This window comes from Falco naumanni, chromosome 18 (genome assembly GCF_017639655.2).
Source record: "Falco naumanni isolate bFalNau1 chromosome 18, bFalNau1.pat, whole genome shotgun sequence".
Lineage (NCBI taxonomy): Eukaryota > Metazoa > Chordata > Aves > Falconiformes > Falconidae > Falco > Falco naumanni.
Window position 1 is genome coordinate 1,119,362 of NC_054071.1, and position 17,916 is coordinate 1,137,277.

General features: G+C 58.4%; 1 protein-coding gene across 1 annotated transcript; it reads right to left on the minus strand.

Moving 5' to 3' along the window:
• Window positions 1–254: 254 nt before the first annotated feature.
• Window positions 255–17,574, minus strand: ACE (angiotensin I converting enzyme). The gene is made up of 25 exons (XM_040617600.1): window positions 17,128–17,574; window positions 13,505–13,672; window positions 12,070–12,157; window positions 11,676–11,819; window positions 11,236–11,427; window positions 10,979–11,076; window positions 10,674–10,846; window positions 10,158–10,381; window positions 8,657–8,801; window positions 8,151–8,249; window positions 7,794–7,916; window positions 7,108–7,319; window positions 6,430–6,566; window positions 5,970–6,128; window positions 5,472–5,559; window positions 5,123–5,266; window positions 4,704–4,895; window positions 4,285–4,382; window positions 3,818–3,990; window positions 3,163–3,386; window positions 2,809–2,953; window positions 2,516–2,614; window positions 1,972–2,094; window positions 1,183–1,370; window positions 255–904 (listed from the first exon to the last, which is right to left on the minus strand). Exons 1-25 carry the CDS (start codon window positions 17,335–17,337, stop codon window positions 705–707), a joined length of 3,846 nt encoding a protein of 1,281 aa, XP_040473534.1. The 5' UTR covers window positions 17,338–17,574; the 3' UTR covers window positions 255–704.
• Window positions 17,575–17,916: the final 342 nt, after the last annotated feature.

Below are 17,916 nucleotides of genomic sequence, written 5' to 3' on the forward strand. Positions count from 1 at the left end.
CCACGGTGAACCCATGGGCTGTCAGCTGCAGTGGGAGCCACGGTTTAGGGAAGGATGGAGATGCTGCAAGGGGATGCTGAGCTTTCGTGATGGGGAGGGGGGCAGGGGGGTGCTGCAGGTGGGCTTGCCCCAAAGCCAGGCTGGTCCCCAGGGATTTGTGTTTGCACTGGGTTGGGGTGGCAGGTCTCCTGCTTGAGAGCTCTTGTCCCACTGAGATCCCAGCCCACCTGCAAGAAGGAGCTGAGCTGCTGCTGTGAAGGTGACAAGACATGGGTTTATTTTTCATCCATGCAAGTGAACAGCCTGGCAGCAGGCAAACCTGGGGTGGGAACGTGCTCTGTTGTCCCTCCCCAAACTACCCTCTGTCACTTAAAGTCTCTGTGGCTTTGCCTACAGGCTGGAGATGACTGATGGGTGCCCAGGCTGGACTGGCTCCCAGACTCGGGTGCAGGGGCAGCTCATGACGACTCCATGCCTGCTGGTGCCTGAATTTCTCTTTCCCCTGATGCAGACATTGATAAATAAATAGCTCTTTTCTGCTTTGGTTCTTGCATAGTGGAAAAAAACATCTGACCTGATAGGAGAGAGGAGTCCCGAGCTGTGAAAACCCATGGCTTCGCTGGCAAATGTGCCCCTGCATAGATGCCAGCCTGGCCAAATGCCCACACTTGCACCCTGTCCATGCTGCCCTGCTGTTGGCTGCCTTATTTCAGTTCCATTTCTGAGCTGGATTTGAAGGCCTTTCTCCTGGCTGAGAAGAACTTGACACCCAAGAAGATGGTGGTGATCAGGAAGGCAAGTGCCAGGGCAAGCAGGACCCAGGCACCTGCTGTGGCTTGATTGCTGGTCAGGGACATGCCCAGGAAATCAGTTTGGTGGTCAGAGCTGGCTTGGGCTGGAGTAGCTGGAAAAGGGAGAAATGGGGGACGTGGTTGGTGCTGGTGGCTCTGGGCTGGGGTGTGTTGGGTCACCAGCTCTCCCTTTGCTGGTGTCTTGGATGCCCTGTGCCCTTTAGACTTAGCTCCATGGGAAATCAGGAAGCAGCCAAACAGCCTGTGGTTTTTAGGGTGGCCAAGGGGCACCAAGACAGCTCCTTCTCTTCTCCTTGCCCCATCCTGGCCCTGGTGAGGGCTGAGCTCTGCCCCATGGTGGACCTGCTGTGCTTGGCGGAGCCCTGCGTACCTGTGTAAGGAGTCCAGCCATACTCGGGCCAGCCCAGGACCTCTCTGTTCTTCTTGTTCTCATTCACCAGCCATGTCATGAGCGGCTCAAAGTAGCTCATCAGGGCGTCAGCTGACATGTTGGGCTGCCCCGTGATGAGCTTCATGGCTTCGGGCCACGGCTTGCTGAAACCCAGCTTCAGGGCTTCCCTGTGGCAGGAGAAATTGGGTCCAGTGGGCTTCCCATCGCCCTCTCGGCCACCAGCCCTTCCCTTTTCCCCAGGGCTTGGGGCTTTTGTTATCAGCAGCCCTGGGCTGTCTGTGGCCCCAGCACTGCAGGGCTGCCAGCCCATGGCACAGGGAAGGTTTTGCTTGGGGGAAAGGGAGGGACTGACATGGATTAAAACCCTCCAGTGAATCCAGCCTGATGCAGAGCAGTTCCTGGGTGAAAGGGTTAATTTTGCAGATGCTTTTTTTGAAGCTGTGGGGTTGTTTTCCCTAAGGAACAGGGGCTGTGGAGGAGGAGGAGGAGGAGGAAGAGGAGGAGGAGGAGGAGGAGGAGGGAGCCTTCCACCTGCCAGGGTCCCAGCTACCATCTAGTGGCTGCTTTTGCAATCACAGCCCCAGCACCCAGCCCAAGGTGCCCCTGCCCCGGGGTACGCCCTGCCCCCACCCCAGGGACCAGAGCATCTCATGCTGGGGCAGGGAGGGGAAGGATGACCAGGGCCTGCATTGCCTTTTGTCTTGCTGGGCTGGCTTTAAGGTATTTAGGGACATAAATGTCTTGGCTCTGCCCTGCCCACACACCTACCCCAAGATCCTCCCAGCCTCCTTGGACTGGTAGATGTCACACATGTGCAGGGGACCCGTGTGCCCGGCTGCTGCACAGAGTGCCTGGTGGAACTGGAACTGGATGACGAAGCTGACAAAGTACCTGGGGGTGGGTGAAGAGGGGTGAGGACATGGGAATGGACACTACTAGTGGCTGTGCAAGAGAGGATGTGGTCCCCCTCATCCCCTGGTTGCACCTTCCCGGTCTGAAGGAGCATCACTGGCTTTGGAGCTACACCTGCATCAGCTCAGTCCAATCTGCTGATGCCACTTCTCCTTTAACATGTGTTTTATGGTTGCCTGGATGGGTAAGCCCATCTTCCTTGGGTAGGGAGAAATTCGCCCAACTCCAGCCTTCTCCTTTGAAGCTCTTTCAGGGTCCACAGAGCTGCCCAGCACCCTCAGGGTGATGCCACCAAGTATCCCACCAGCCATGAAAACAGGTGCCATCACTGGCATCTGAACTGGAAATCCTGCTTCTGTGTCCAGGTGGTGTCCCTCTGGCCCCAGCCCTGCTTGCTCACCTGATGTAGGGGACGTTGGCAGGGATGTGAAACTTTGCTCCGGGATCAAAGTCATCTTCAGACCTTGGTGTTGGTGGGCACAAGCCCTGGTACTTCATCCTGGGCGGAGAGGGAGAGTTAGCTCAGTGTGGGGTGGAGACGGTGGGAGAGGACACAGTGGGATGTGAGCACAGTGTGAGGGGTTACGTATCTCATCGTGTCCCATTGCAGCCAACTGGACCACAGGGAGAAAACACCCAGCGGGATGATGGCCAAGGCCTGTGCACCAAAGAGGGGTCTGAATTCAAGCACACCTGAGGTTCCACCACTCCTGGTTGTACTCGTCCTCCTTGATCTGTCCATCAAACACCTTCCAGCGCCACTGGTCCATGAGGTATCCGAAGGGCAGGAAGGCGATTTTGTCCAGGGCCATGTTCATCAGGTAGTTAATGTCACTTTCTGCCCAAGGTGTGAAGGTGTGAGCAAGGCAGTACTGTCCTCACCCCTCCACCCTGTATGGGTCATTCTGCCCAAGAGCAGGGTGTCCCCACCAGGTCCTGTCCCCTCCATACATGCAAAGCCACCGTGCATGTCCCTGAGCCCTTCCACCCTGACCCTCTGCGTTTCCAGCTGTCCCCAGCAAACACCCTTTGTGGTGCTGTGCTCACCTTTGTTTTCTGTGACTTGGTCCAGCAGATTGATGCTGTGCAGGTGTTTGGGGGTGGAGACGGACAAGGCCATGACATCCCCAACAGCCTCGTGGAAGCCAGGGTTGGCCCCATCACGGAATGAGATGGGCTGGTCCATGTACTGCAGGAAGTACTGGACGTGGCCCATCTCGTGGTGCACCGTGATTAGGTCGTCCATGTTCACCACGGTGCACTGCTTGATCCTGGAGCAGGACATGGGCGTTGGGGGGAGAAGGGAGGGCAATGCTGGGGTGAAAAACTCCAGGAACCATCACGTTCCTTTGCACTACTTTTCCCTTTGCCCTCCCTTTCCATGTGCCCCACCCCACATCTGATGCCAGGCTGGGCTGATCCTACTCCATGGGGCTGGTGTCTCTCTTTTTCTGCATCTCCTGCTGACTGTTCTCCATAGCAAGGCAGGGAAGGCATCAATTGCCCTCCATCCACCACAGGGGCTCCTGCCAGCAGTGCCAGCATCCTGGGTACCAGTGACAATGCCACAGTGGGGCTGCCACAGCCACAGGGCAAGAGACACTGTGGTGGCATTAGGCCACATGCCCTTATTCTACAAGGACACTGCTATCTACCCCAGCAGCATGTCAGCTGGGTCCACCACTTGCTCCCCACGGGGCACCTGAAGTCCTTGCGGTTGTAGAAGTCCCAGGCCGAGGCATGACACACCACCTCTCGCCCATCTGCTGGCTTCTCGATCATGGACTTGTCCCAGAACTCCTGCGGCATGGGGATGAGGCCCAGAGAGGTAAAGAAACGGTCTGACTCTTCAAACATCTTCTTGGGTGTCCAGCCCTGGGGAGAGAGCAGACAGAGGACCTGGTGAGGGGCAACGAGGGATGCGAGGGGTGCCGAGGGCTGTGGGAAGGATGGGAGGCAGGGACAGCCTCATTCCTCTGGGCAGGGGAGATCTTTTGGGGGCAGCTGGAGCTGGATCCAGCCCTTGGTGTATTCAGGTAAGGGGAGAACACGGATGAGGCATGAAGGCTTGTGGTAGCACCAGAGCATTTGGCAACACAGGTGGTGGCAATGGCCAAAGGGTACTGGGTCCCAAGGGGCTTCCCCAGAGCAGCCTGGAAAAGCACTGACCTGTTGTTTCATGGCTGGGGTGGCATCCACCTTGGTGGCATCCGGGAAGGGTATCAGCAGGTCGAAAATGTTGGACCATGACTGGGCCCACATGTTGCCTGGGAAGTGCAGCAGGACAATGCATGGCGAGAGGGAGACAGGGAGAGGAGAGCAGAGGCAACCAGTTACTCCCTACTGCTGCGTGGGGTGGGTCGCCCTGCCTGGTCCCTGCCCTGCCCGCACAAGGCTGATGCAGCAGGAGCCTGTCGTCGCGCTGAGGGTATTGTCCTTCCCTGGGGCAGGCTGGCCTCTGCAGATCCATCTCATGGGGCCTTGGCCCTTCAGCCAGAGCTGAACAGAGGCCAGCCTCAACTCTTGGCCCAACTTGGAGCAAACTATGCCTGGTGGAAGACACAGCTCTGCTCAAGCAGAGCCCTTACCTAGCAAATGAGCAGGGATGGGACCCCTCAGGTTTATACGCTCTGCACCATACTTTTTGTACAGGGCTCGGCGTACGTAGGCATGCAAGTTGAGGTACAGGGGCTGCAGCTGTAGGTACAACCTCTCCAGATCTTCCTGGAAGGTGGGCGTCTCATACAGGGATCTCCAGAAGGCCCCGTTGTCTGTGTAGCCTGTGGTAGGGCAAGAGCAAAAGCCATCAGACACCATCCTTCTTGGCAAGAGTCTGCCTTGCTGCTCAGACACCCAGGTCCCTCCATATCTATCAGAGAATGGATCTCATGGGAGCTGGTGGGACCTCCGCACCCTCAAGATTTTGACCCTCAGCTGGGTGATCAGCCCAGTCCTCTGCTCTTAGGGGGGCAAGACCATGTTGGGTCTGAGGGAGCGGGCCACTGACCATTGAGCATGGCTGCCTTGTTGCTCAGTTCCACGTATCGCTTGTAGTTGTTCTTGATCTTCTTCCCAGAAGCATCCCGCCAGCCTTTCCAGGCAAAGAGGAGCTCATCATAGTCCCGTGAGGTGGCCATGATGTCTGTGAGGTCTGGAGAGAGAGCAGTGAAGCCAGAGTGGTGCTGTTGGATGGGCTGGACTGAGGCAATGGTGCTAGACCCAACCTGTTGCTCAGGGGCCATCACAGAGAAGGTGGGAAAGCCCCTTCATGACCTTTCTTTGTGACCCTATTGAAAAAATCCCTCCTTTCTGGGCCTGTTGCAGATGACTGCAGTGGATACCCTGCTAGACCTTACCAGGATCCAGTGGGTGACAGGTTTTGTTCTCTCTGCAGACCTTGGCTACACTGTATGTGGTCTCCATATCTGAGAGGAGGGCGTTATACTGCAAAGAAAATTAGATCGTGTAAGCTGGTTATCCTTGCTCCTGCTCTTGGAGAAAGTCACAGCCCATTGAGATGTTCTCAGGTGTTTTCCTCTGGTCCCTTCCAAGGCCAAGTGTGACCTCAAATGGAGGCGAAGTGGAATCAATACAAGAGGGACTGAGGTCAACAAGCAATGTGCCATTGTCACCCAAGCAGCCAAGCCCCACTGCAGCCTGGGATAGGCAACCTTTGGATGGGAAACCCTGGAGGAGAGGCAAGCATCCTGGCTTTGTGTAGAAGGTACGAAACTATCACCTCAAAGGCAGGGGGTGGCTGCCTGGTGGCATTTCCTAAAAGTCGGGAGAAGCCCATGTCTCCACACAGGGTAGTGGCAAAGGACACCCGTCCTGGCTGCCTCCTTGCAGCTTACCTCCTTCAGCTCGTTCTCAGGCAGGGCTGCCCTCTCAATGACACTCAGCTTCTTGAGGATGCGTGTGACACTTTGGTCCTGGAAATCAGAGGGGTCGAACTGCCTGGCCCTCATGGCGTACTCAAGGGTGTGCTTGGACATGGCCAAGTTCTTATCCAGCTGCAAGGGCGGGAGGGGACAGAAGAGGAGATGCCTTCAGGGAGATGCCCGAGACACTGGCCATCACTAGAAGCACCACGTGGCATGCTGTAACTGGCAACCCCACCACGGCTGCCTTTGTGAGCACCTCACAGCGTGACGAGGGTTTTCACAAAAAAGACACCTCCCGGGTGAGAACGTTACCCCTTGGCTAGGGGCAGAGGCTGCCCTGGTTTCCAGAACTCATTCGGAACGCACCCTGGGCACCAGCTGCCTGCCTTGGAGGTTGCCTCTCCCGGCCCAACCCGGGTCATTGCCATACCATAATCTCCTTGTTGTGGTTGGTGATGTTGGTGTTGTAGGCCCAGGATGCCTCGGTGTAGGCGTTCCACACTGCCTCCGCCGTGCTGTTGTACTCAGACAAGAACTCTTTCGCTTGTGCTTCATCTGCTATTTTGTCTAGAGGAGGAGATAAATGGGGGAAGAAGCGGGAAAGGTCAGGAGAGCCCTTCTCTTTGCAAGGCCATCACCCCGTGGTGAAGCCATAGCTGAGCTTCTCCCAGAACTGCAGGTCCATTGAAGGATGCCACAACCTGGGAACAGGTTGAGCCAAGAAATGGGGGCAGAGGGACACTGCTGGGGTGTCCCATTGGACAGAGGATGGGATGACAAGACAAGCTGCATGCCCTAGACCCTCCCATGTGAGAAGGAAGGATGCAGCTGGAAAGAGATGACCTGTCACCATGACTGATGGCATTACCACAGCAGCAGGGTCACAGCTTCAGAAAATGGTACTCCAAAGGGCTGCCTAATGGCACTTGCTTCTTGGGAAGCAACACCCTGTGGGACTCCACGTGGGGCTGGTTATTTTTCCAGGCATGGGGACCTCCCCTACACACAGCAGAGCCCTCCCTCAGCACTGTCCTGCCTGAGGGTTAGTGACATCCCTTGGAAGACCTTCCTGCCCCTCGCCAGACCCAGGATGGAGCCACAGCCTTACCAATGCCTTCAGGGTAGCCTTCAGGGATAGGGGGACGCCAGTCAAACTCAGGCCAGCCCAGCACCTCATTGGTCTTGTTGTTCTGCTCCTGAAGCCACTCAGTGACAGGGCTGAAGTACTCCAGGAGCGCCCCAGCATCCATCTTATCCGTGCCGGTGAGGTTGAACAGGATTTCCTGCCACGGCTTGGAAGACCCAGCTTTCAACACTTCCCTGCAGAGGAGCAGGACAGCGCGAGCCAGCATGAGGCCAGGGGATGGATGGCAGAAAAGCAGTGATGGTATCCCAGCATTGCAAGAGTTGAAGGTGCTATTCCTGAGTGGGACATGAGCCTGGGAACTGCCTCTGAAGCCCCCACCTGCCCTGCATATGGGGACTGAGGGCTCCCCATCAGATATCCATGCATTTTTTAACACCCAGGGAGTCAATAGGAACCAAAAGTAACCTCTTATCTGGGTGGGAGCTCATGACAGGGACAATAGCAGTACTCTGGTGAGGACCACTCACCCCACCCCAGTGCTTCCATGTATTTCCATCCATCCATCCATCCATCTGCAAAGCTATTCCTCCAGCCATCTCCATAGCCACTTTTCCTTCCTTCCTTTCTTCTTTCCTTCCTTTGCACACCATCAGCTTCCACGCACACATCTGCCCGTGGCGATTGTCCCGACCCTCCTCTGTCCCCACCTGAGTTTGTCTCCAGCCTCTTTGGACATGTAGATGTCACAGGTGTGCAGGGAACCGTTGTGCTTGGCTGCCTGGCACAGGGCCTTGTGAAACTGGAACTGAAGGACGAAGCTCACAAAGTACCTGCCGAGAAAGCCCCTGAAGGTGAGCGCTGGGGACCAAGGGAAGCAGACAAGTCCCAGGGTGTGGGGGAAGACACCCAGCCACATGTCAGCTCCCCACCATTTGTGGTCCCAAGCACTGGATAGTCTCTGTGACTTGAGCAGGAGCCACGCATCCCAGTCGCTGCCCACTGAGTTGAGCCCCCCAGTCCCCCTGCCGCCCCAGGCTCCGGCCCCTTGCCAGCACCTCCTCTACCTGATGTAAGGGGTGTTCCCAGGGATGTGGTACTTTGCTCCAGGGTCAAAGTTGCTTTCATTTCTTGAAGTCGGAGCACAAATACCCTGGTATTTGGTTCTATAGAGAACAGAGAACAAGAGCATGAGCATGGAAATAAGGGGTCAGAAGAATCAAGGCAAGGAATGGGAGGAGAAGGCACAGCGCTGAAGAAATTTGTACAATAAGAGCACGCTTCCATGTATCTCCTTCCTTCCTTCCTTCCATCCATCCACCTACCTACCCACTCCATTCATCTACTCGTCTGTCCCACCCACGCGCCCACCTACCCACTGTTCTCCAGCTATCTCCATGGTTACTTTTTCCTTCCTCCCTTCCTTCCTTCCTCCCTTCCTTCCTTCCTCCCTTCCTTCCTTCCTCCCTTCCTTCCTCCCTTCTTGCCTGCCTGCCTTCCTTCCTGCCTGCCTTCCTTCCCTGCACAGCCCCAGCTTCCACACCCCCGTCCACCCCTGGTGACTGCCCTTTACCTCAGGTACCACCAGTCGTAGTTGTAACGGTTGGGGGGCGTGCGGCCGTTGAACACGTTCCAGCGCCACTGGTCGATGAGGTAGCCAAAGGGCAGGAAGGCGATCTTCTCCAAGGCCATCTTCAGCAGGTAGTTGATGTTGCTCTCTGCATAGAACAGAGCCTGAGCCAGGCTGGGAAGGAGCCTGGCTGGGCACCACTAGGCTGTGTGTGGGCAAGAGGGTGAGCAGACCTGGGTGAGACGCGGGGACAGCAGTTCAATGTGTATTCTGCTCCCTAGAGAAGGCTGTGTGGGACACGGGAGGTTTCTCCAGATACAGCTCCTCCCTGGGACCACGTGTCCCTTTTTACTGAGTGGGGACAATGGGAATGACAAGCGCAGTGTCCTCTTGCCTTCAGCCTGGCTCTCAGTGTGACTTTGATGGTTCCCTCTTGCCATGCTGACCCCGGGGCCTGGGGGTGAAGGGGCTTTGATCTGCAGGGCTGTCACACCACTGCAGAGGCTCTCAGGGTTCAGACCCAGAGCAGGGGTCAGCTCTAGGACAGTCACCACCATATCATCGGGAGCACAGGGGATGGTGACATCTGCTTTCTCCATTGCCTCCAGGAAACCCTGGGAAGAAAGGTTGGAGAAGGACTTGCTGGAGACCCAGCTGAAGCTGTGGGGTCAGAGAGGGGTGGCAGCGCTGCCCTGAGGGGCTATTGGCTGCCATCGCTGTGGTGTGGGGTTGCCAGGGCCGGTTAGTCGGCAGCGATGCCTTGAGGCAGGGACCATCTGCTCCGTGGTGTTTATGCAGCATTGGCCCAACGCTCTTGGCTGCTGCAATGGCTTCCCCGTCATGAAACGTATTTAATGACAAGCCAGGAGGATCCCGGGACTGTCCCTCCTCCGCAAAGCAGCTGCCTGCGGCAGGAGCCTGCGAACGCTTGGTTTCCTCCGCTGCCGTCTGCTTTGACGTGTTGGCTGAGAGATGTTGGGTGGGGGGGAGAGACTCTTGCCAAGCTGGGCAGTGCCCTGCGGCGACAAGTCCTCCTCTGCTGTGCCGGCTGGCAGGCAGACACGTCACCCACTGGCTGTCCTCGTGACTGTGCATGTAAGTGCTCAGTGCCACCTCCGCAGAGCTACACCGCGAGCTCCTGGCATGGAAGTTTCTTGGCGAGGGAGGAGGGAACGCTGGAAAGGTCAAAGCCGATCAAGCATGAAGATGCTGTTTTCAGGTTTGGACCTCTGATGGAGAAGGGAAGTGCACAGATGAGCTGCAGGGAGCATCTCTGCTGCCCGCAGAGGTGAAGAGGATGGAGCCATGAAGGGTCCTACGTGGACCCATGGAGCCAAGAAGGGGTTGTGCATGGAACTGAATGTGGGTGAAAGGGTCACATCAGCCGTGGAGTCTTGCCTGCTCAGGGCTGCATTGCCAGACTGCAGCCCACCCTGGCATGTCCCAAACCCTTCCAGTGCCCATGCCCTCCAGGACACCCAGCTCCCCAGGGGGGCTGCCATACCTTTGTCCTCGGTGGCACTGCTGAGGAGACCAATCTTCTTGAGGTGGCTGGGGGTGGAGACAGACAGGGAGAGGACATCGCCGATGGCCTCATGGAAGCCAGGGTTGGCCCCGCTGCGGAAGGAGACGGGCTGGTCCTTGTACTGCAGGTAGTATTGGATGTGGCCCATCTCGTGGTGCACCGTGAACAGCTGCTCCATGGTCACCGTTGTGCATTGCTTGATCCTGCCGGGCAAAAACAGCATTGCCTGAGCTGACTGAGGGACCCTAGCTGCTTGTGCACCCCCTCAATGGGACAGACCCTCCACAATCCCTGGGAGGGTGGCAGCACCCCATAGCACAGGGGGAAAACCCAGTGGAGGTGAAGGCAGGGCAGCGTGGTGCCCCAAGACCTTACCCCCGAAGGTGTCAGAGTGGACTGCACGGCCAGGGTGAGGGTACCCCAAATGGTGAGCACCAAGGGGGATGGAGGAGAGTGTTACCCTGTAGACCCGGGCCCCGCATGACCCCCACACACCTGAAGTCCTTGCGGTTGTAGAAGTCCCAGGCTGAGGCATGACATACCACCTCCCGCCCATCCGTTGGCTTCTCCAGCATGGACTTCTCCCAAAATTCAGGGGGCATCTCCAGCAGTCCCAGGGAGGTGAAGAAGTCCTCCGATACCCGGAACATGCGGGTGGCATTCCAGCCCTGGTGGGCAGCAGACAGTGGGTTATGGCTGAGGAGGGGGCTGCCCCTGCCCTGGGAATTGCCTCTGATGCTCTCCCAACACCCCACATTTTTGTCCCCCTGATGCCACCAACGAATCCCTCAGCCCATCACCTGCTTCACCATGGTGCTCGTGACATCGAGGTTGGGCTTCTCAGGGTAGGGGACCATCAGGTCATAGATGTTGTTCCACTGCTGAGCCCACATGTTGCCTGAGAAGAGAAAACAGCTGGAGCAGAACTGGTGGTAGGTCAGGAAGAAGAGAAACACAATGATAACTGGGACCTCCCTGCCCCACTATGGCCCCTTGTGTGCCCCTCTGGACCCACCGGCACCCCTGGGCACAGGCTGGGGCAGGTTCCTCCTCTTACCCAGGAGGTGAGCAGGGATGGGACCCTTCAAGTTGATGTATTTGGGGCCATAGCGATCGTACAGCTTCCTCCGGACAAAGGCGTGCAGGTTGAGGTAGAGTGGCTCCAGCTGGTGGTAGAGATGCTCCAGGTCATCCTCGAAGGAGACTGAGTCGTACCAGGAGCGCCAGTAGCTGCCTGTGTCCTCAAATCCTGCCAGGGAGGCAGTGGTAACCTCTGGCTCTGGCCCCCAGGGGCTGCCTGCCCCCTCCCCAAGCCCAAGATCTGGTACCAGGTGAACTGCAGTAGGATTTTTGTCCCTTCCCCAAAGTGGGGAAATGGAAGCTGGATGCCTGGTTGCATGTGGGATGGGGAGAGCCATAAGGGCATCCCATTGCCCCGGCCCCAATTCCCACCCTGGATCCCTGCCCACCCCCTGCATCCCCCCATCCTGCTCATACCATCCGGTTGATAGGCCTCGTTGCTCAGCTTCACGAATTCCTCATACTTGGCGCGCAGTGGGTTGCCTGCGGCGTTGTGCCAGCCCTCCCAGGCGTAGAGCAGCTTCTTGTAGCTGCGGGAGGAGGCCATGATGTCTGAGATGTCTGGGAGAAGGGGGACAAGTAGGACATGAGAAAGGGGCAGGAGATGGGGTCACATCCCATAGTGGCTCTGCAGAAGTGCCCCCGCCATCACACTGGACCCAAATACCCAATTTCAGGCCAGGACAATCCCAATGAACATGGGTGGGATCTGCCAACCCCGACCTATGTGTCCCCATGTGGCAACACATGGACAAGCTCATGGCCATGGGATGCTCAGCACCCCACAGGGGCAGGGGGATGGGGACCATACCTGGCTCCAGCTCCCAGCAGGTACCGTTGGCCAGGCACACCTTGGCTGTGGAGTAGATTTTGTCCATGTCACTCAGGATGGTGTTGTACTGTAGGGAAGGAAAAGATGTTGGGGCTGGAATGGGATGGAAATGGCCCTTCAAGAGGGATCTACAGACTTCCCAGCTCCAGAGTGTGTGTCCCCGGAGGGATGTGGAGGAGGATCGGTGTGTTTACGCAGCACGTTTTTGGCGAGATAAGCATGTTATCACCCAGAGTTTTTGCCCCCATCACATGGTGGGAGCAGGGAGGTTCTTTGGGACGGACAACCCCGCACAGCCGCTCGCCGAACCCCCCTCGAACGCCGCACGAGCGCTTGTGGTGTCCCGGGGCAGGGCTATTTATAAAGCTCTTTGTCAGCTGGGCTGTGGCGCAGCCTGTTTATCTAAGCGGGTAAAAAAAGAGTAAGAAGAAAAGCAGGAGGAGGAGGGGGGGTTGTTTCTGTGAACTTCAACAACAGCAAACAATAGCAACAGGAGGTTTCCTGGAAGCTCCCCAGGGAGCCCATTCCCAGGGAAGGAAATTCCTCTGCTCCGTCCCTCTCTTTGCTCCCATCCCTCTGCTCCGGCCAGGCTTTGGGACGGAGCTGCCTGGGGACAGGCGACACATGGCTGATGCACAGCGAGGAGGCATGGTGCTGTCTTGTGTCTGGGAGAGGACAGGGACGCGTTTCCTGGGAGGAATTGGGGCCAGCACTTCTCTGGGAAGGATTGTACCTCCGGGCTTTTTCAGGCTTTCAGTGGTGGGGGCTGTCAGGCAGCCGTGGGCCAGGCTGGAGGGGGTGGCAGTGCCAGCGTCCCTGCGCTTGGGCACAGGCAAGTGGCTGCCAGCCGCAGCCTGGGCAACATTTTCACACACAGAAATCAAAATCGTGTGGCATTTAGGTAAACTCCCTGGAAGCTCAGGGCTGTGGTGGGGAAGGCTCAGGATGTCCTGATGAGCCTAGCACGGACCTGTGCCACCGAGGCACAGGACTTCTGGGCTGGCAGGGAGGGCTCAGGAGCCAGGTGGCTGCAGCAGCCCTCCCTTTCCGTGGGCGGCATCCCCGAGGAGCCCTGGGGAGCAGGGGTTGAGTCAGCTGGCCCCTGGCCATGGGCACAGCCTGGCTGGTCTCCAGGTGACGCCCAAGGCTGTTCTGTGTAAGCAGGAAATCTCCAGTTCCCACTGGGATAGCTCCGAGGTGAGGTTAGGGCTGGATAACGGAGCCAGCAGGCACCCCAGATCCCCCCGAGACAGCACCCCCATCTCCCCCCTCCATCACTGTGCCAGGGAGACCCTCTGAAACACAATAGAGGGGCCATGGGCCAGCAACGGAGTTTGGGGGCTTGGGCAAAGGCCCTCTACGGGGTTTCACAGCACCCCAGCAATGTCCGGCGCTTCGCTGGCACCTCACCTACCTGCTCTCTCTTCTCCAGGGGCAAGTTGGAGGGTCCCAGGGTCTGGATGGAGCTGATAATTTTCTTCAGCTGTGGATCACTGAAGTTGCTCCAGATGCTGCCAAAGAGGTCCTTGGCTTTCTTCCCCCACAGCTCCATGAAGTTTTGCTCCTCCAGCGATGCGTTGACCTGCCCAGTGAGAGGGGACATAGAGGCTCAGGACCAGCCCTGGGACATGCCACCACCAGATGATGGTTTGGGGGCTGGATTCAGAGCCACGAGGGTTTGTGGAAGCCAGAGGGAATGGAACACAAGGTGGCAGGCAGGCCTGTCCCCAGCCCATGACATTCATAGATAGAGACATCAGCTTCCAGCTGATGCGGCAACATCTGCAGCCCCGCTCGCCTGTGGCAGTCCTGGTGAGTACTCGCTAAGGTGGCCTTTGGGGATATTTTGGAGGTGGCTCTGGGGTGTCATTGCTTGGATGGGGTAGGGGTGCTGGGACAGGGGTGTCCATACCATGTGGGCAGGGTGTCTGCATAGTCCCAGCTGGCGCTGGCAGCTGCCAGACCCCAGTTTCAGAAGGAGCTCTGAGAACTGGCTTCATTTTATTCCTATTTCTGCTGCTTCACACCTTTGCAGAAGCCCAAAGAAAAACCACAAAAATGCCACATTCACTTTTCTCCTTCCTATACCTTCTTGCTAGATCTGTACGTTCCTGCTTTGGCTGCCTGCAGCCTGTGCCCTGTAAGTGCCGCCGCTGCGTTTCATCCTGCAGAGAGGCACCCATTTGCACTGAGCCCCCTGTTCTGGGTCTGTCACTGTCACCCATCTCCTGCCAGCCCTGACCTCCCTTCCCAGGGCTGTGGGACGGCAGGGAGCTGCCTGCACCATGGGGGGTTATTTAGGCAGCTGGAGCTGAGGCCAGCGGCCGTGATTTTGGGACGGGGTGTATTTCGGATAGTTGCATCCCAGCCTGGCCAGTGTCAGCTGTATTTTTGGGAAACACTGATCTTTCAAGAGTATCCTGACCTGGGTGATGCGCAGGATGGAGAAGGTGCAGAGTGCCTGTTAGCTGTCCATGTGCTGTCCGGGGGTGATTTATGGAGCTCATTAGCTGTTATTCGTGGCATTTTCAGCCTGGCTCCAAGAAGCCTGGTTTGTTTTATTTTAATCTTCGCATTCCCTTGGCTGGCAGCAGGGAGGGAAGGGAGTTGCAGTGCTGCAGGGTTGGACACCCACGCAGCCATGGGACACAGGGGTGGCGATGATGACAGTGCCGGATGCCCTGGCTGCCCACCGCTGGGCAACCCCTCAGATGTCCCACTGCCCATAGCATCACTCCGGGTACCACCTGGCCCTGACCCCTCACTGTGCCAGGATGCACCAGCCCCAGGGGCACCCTGCACTGGAGCAAGATGCTTTAGCATCACTGAATGAGGGGTATCTTTACCCCTTCCCAGACACCGCTGCAGAGCCAAGGGAGCTGTAGGAAGCAGAGTCCAGCTGTGTTTCATCTTCTTGAACAGGAGCCTGTGTTTGGTCAGGCAAATCATACCCTAAACTTTCCTGACAGCTCTGGCAGAGCGAGCTGAGGCCAGTGGCGCTGCCCGAGACCCCCTCCCCGCAGCCATGCCCACCAGCCCTGGCCCTTCACCCGCACAACCAGAAGCTCCCTCCTGGGGGTGTATGTGTGTGTGTGTGTGTGTGTGTGTGCCCCTTGGCAGGGCTCAGAGGCCCCTGGATCTCCCAAGTCTCCCTACTGAAGCCCCCCGCCCCCGTCCCTCCCTGCTCATGGTTGCAGAGTGAAGATTCAGCGGTGCAGGATGCAGCCCAAGATGCTGGGGCTGCTCTGCCCCAGGCACAGGAAGAAGTTCCGCACCTGTGGGCAGCCCCTGAATCCCCAACACCACCACCAGCATCTTGCCTGGCGCGCAATTTGCAGGAGATGGTGCATCTCCCTCTCCCGCAGCTGAGCTCCCTGTCCGACCTTCCAGCATCCCTCTGTCCGCCCCTGCGTGGCTGGGGGCTGCTGCCCTGCTGTCGGTCTCCTGCCCCCCATGTCACCCCCTGCCACTTTGTCCTGGGGCCACCTTTTGAGGCAGGTCCTGGAGCTGCCCACACCATGGTGGCCTGGTTCAGCCTCTCTTGCCTTATAGGCATGTGTGGGGTTTGCCTGGCCCAAAGTTTCCCCAGACCCCCGCAAATGCACCCTGTCAGCTCCTGCTGGCAGCTGTTAACCCTTTAGTACTCAGTGCCTCCTCATCCCACCGCACATCTCCCTGCTGCCCCATTGGGCTGATCTCAAGGGCCGGATCCCCACCTCTTCCTGGGCTGGTTGGGAGCCTTGGCATGGTAGGGAGCTCCTGTCTGTGACCTTTGGGCATTTATTAACATAGGAAAGGGTGAAAGCTGGCCTGGCAAGTCCATGCAAGGGGCTTTCCTGACCCTAACCTTGGACTTGGCATAGATGAGACCTGCTCTGCCCCAAGGTCCCCACCCCAACATCTGCGGCAGATGCTGGGCACCTGCCCAGCTATCACATCAGCTTGCCAAGAAAAAAAGGCTGCAGGGGCACTGGGGTGCTCTCGGGTGCCCTGCCAGCTTGGTAGCAGCCAGCCCTGTGCAGAAAGACACATTTCTTTCCTGGTGCAGGGCACACTGTGCCCCAGTCCCTGGGGGGATCCGGAGGGGTTCAGGGCTGTGTGGCAGCCCTTGGGGCACGGGGGTGATACTGAGGTCCCCAGACGCACTGTGGGGTGTAGGGGCTGCCCCAACCCCTGTGCACCACTGGCTATAGGGGGTGGGAGGTATCTCCCCGAGCTGCACACAGTGCCGGGGCCGTGCCCCCCACACCAGGGCAGCCAGCAGGTGCTGGGCACAGCAGGAGCCAGCGAAACCTCCACAGCCTGCCCAGGCACCGCGGTTCCCCAGCCTGCGTCAGGCAGGGGCTGTGCTGCTGCCCCCACCCCCCACCCGAGAGCAGCCCTGGGGCTGCCAGGGCTCCCTGCCCTGCTAAATCCAACCTAAAGCCCTGGAAAAACACACACATGCCTGTGGGATGCACGAGCATTGCTCCCTGCTGGACTATGCCCGCACGCAGCTGGGCTGATGTCTAATTCCCTGTAGCCTGGAGTGCTTTCCCAAATCTGGCTTCGCCCCTGTGGACTGGGGACACGGGGATGAGGAGTGACAGTCCCAGTGCCACCCCATTGCTCGTGCACACTTTGGGCTGCTGGTGTGTGCCCCAAACCCAGCACTGGGACATGGTGGGGCTCCGGCACGGCACAGCGCTGGGACGTGATGGCACCGGACAGGGACAGGAACAGGACAGTGGTCTGGTTCAGGGAGGGGGGGAAGGAAAGTGGAAGGTGCTGGGAGGAGGTGACCACCTCTGAAAATAACCCAGACTCTGCTCCGGGACCAAGGCTGTCACTCTGGGGCAGAGCCTCTCCAAGGGTCAATTTGGGGCAAAACCCCACAGTTCCTGGGCTACAAGCCCAAGCCCTGGTTTGCCATCCTGGGGTGCCAAGACAGGAGCCCGTGAGGAGGAAGGGGACCATGCCAGGTGCCCCTCCATGCACCAGCCCCCCCCAGTGCTGGGGACACCCCCGCGGTAGCATCGCCCCCGCCCCACCACCCACCTGCAGAGCTGCGTTTTCAGTCGTCAGGTTGGTGTAGTAATTCCAGCTGGCCGAGACGCTGTTGAAGAGGACGAGCTCAGCGGTGCTGTTGTAGGCGCTGGCAAAGAGGGCAGCCCCTTCCTCGGTGGGGTCATGCTGGGGGGGCTCGAGCCCCGGCTGAAGGGCACCCACCAGGCTCAGCCCCAGCAGCAGCCCCAGCGCCGGGGGCATCGCGGCGGGAGCAGCGCACGGAGGGGGGGCCCGTTCGGTGCCTTGCGAGACAGCTTTGCCTCCGCTGCCGGCTGCTTATAAGCCAGCAGCCTTCACGCAAACCCTGCCCACCGAGCCTGCCTCCCCTTGCAGATAAGACCGGAGCATTTTGCTTTCCCTTCGGCAGCTCCTGGGCTTGCGGAAAGGATCGGGAGCGAGGGCTGCTGTGGGATGCATAGTCCCTTTGGCGCCCGGCCGTGCTGGGAGGGAAGGGGAAGGGGCTGGGACAGGAGGGAGGAGGTGGAGGAGAATCAAGGGGAAGGCAGAAAAAAGAGAAAGGAGGAGAAAGGCTGGGGTGAACGGGGTGGACAGGAGGCAGCTCCATCCCTGCAGGGTCCCAGTCCCCTCCCAGCTTTGCACAGGGGGATCCAGCTCAAGTGGACCACGGTGCTTGGCAGGACATCCCCTCCCCATGCTGGCATCATGCGGTGAATGCCCTCGGCAGCGCCCTGGCCACCGCCACGGGGCACGAGGGCGAGCGCAGGGGGGAAGGTGTTCACTTTGGGGGTAGACAAGGTCCATCTGCAGCTAAAGTGACCC

Coding starts and splice junctions, on each gene's coding strand:
- ACE (XM_040617600.1), bottom strand. CDS start 17,337: ATGCCCCCGGCGCTGGGGCTGCTGCTGGGGCTGAGCCTGGTGGGTGCC. Junction 8,802..10,157: donor CAGTGCCACCGAGGACAAAG/GTATGGCAGCCC, acceptor TGTTCTATGCAG/AGAGCAACATCAACTACCTG. Junction 7,320..7,793: donor GAGGCTGGAGACAAACTCAG/GTGGGGACAGAG, acceptor GCTCCTCTGCAG/GGAAGTGTTGAAAGCTGGGT.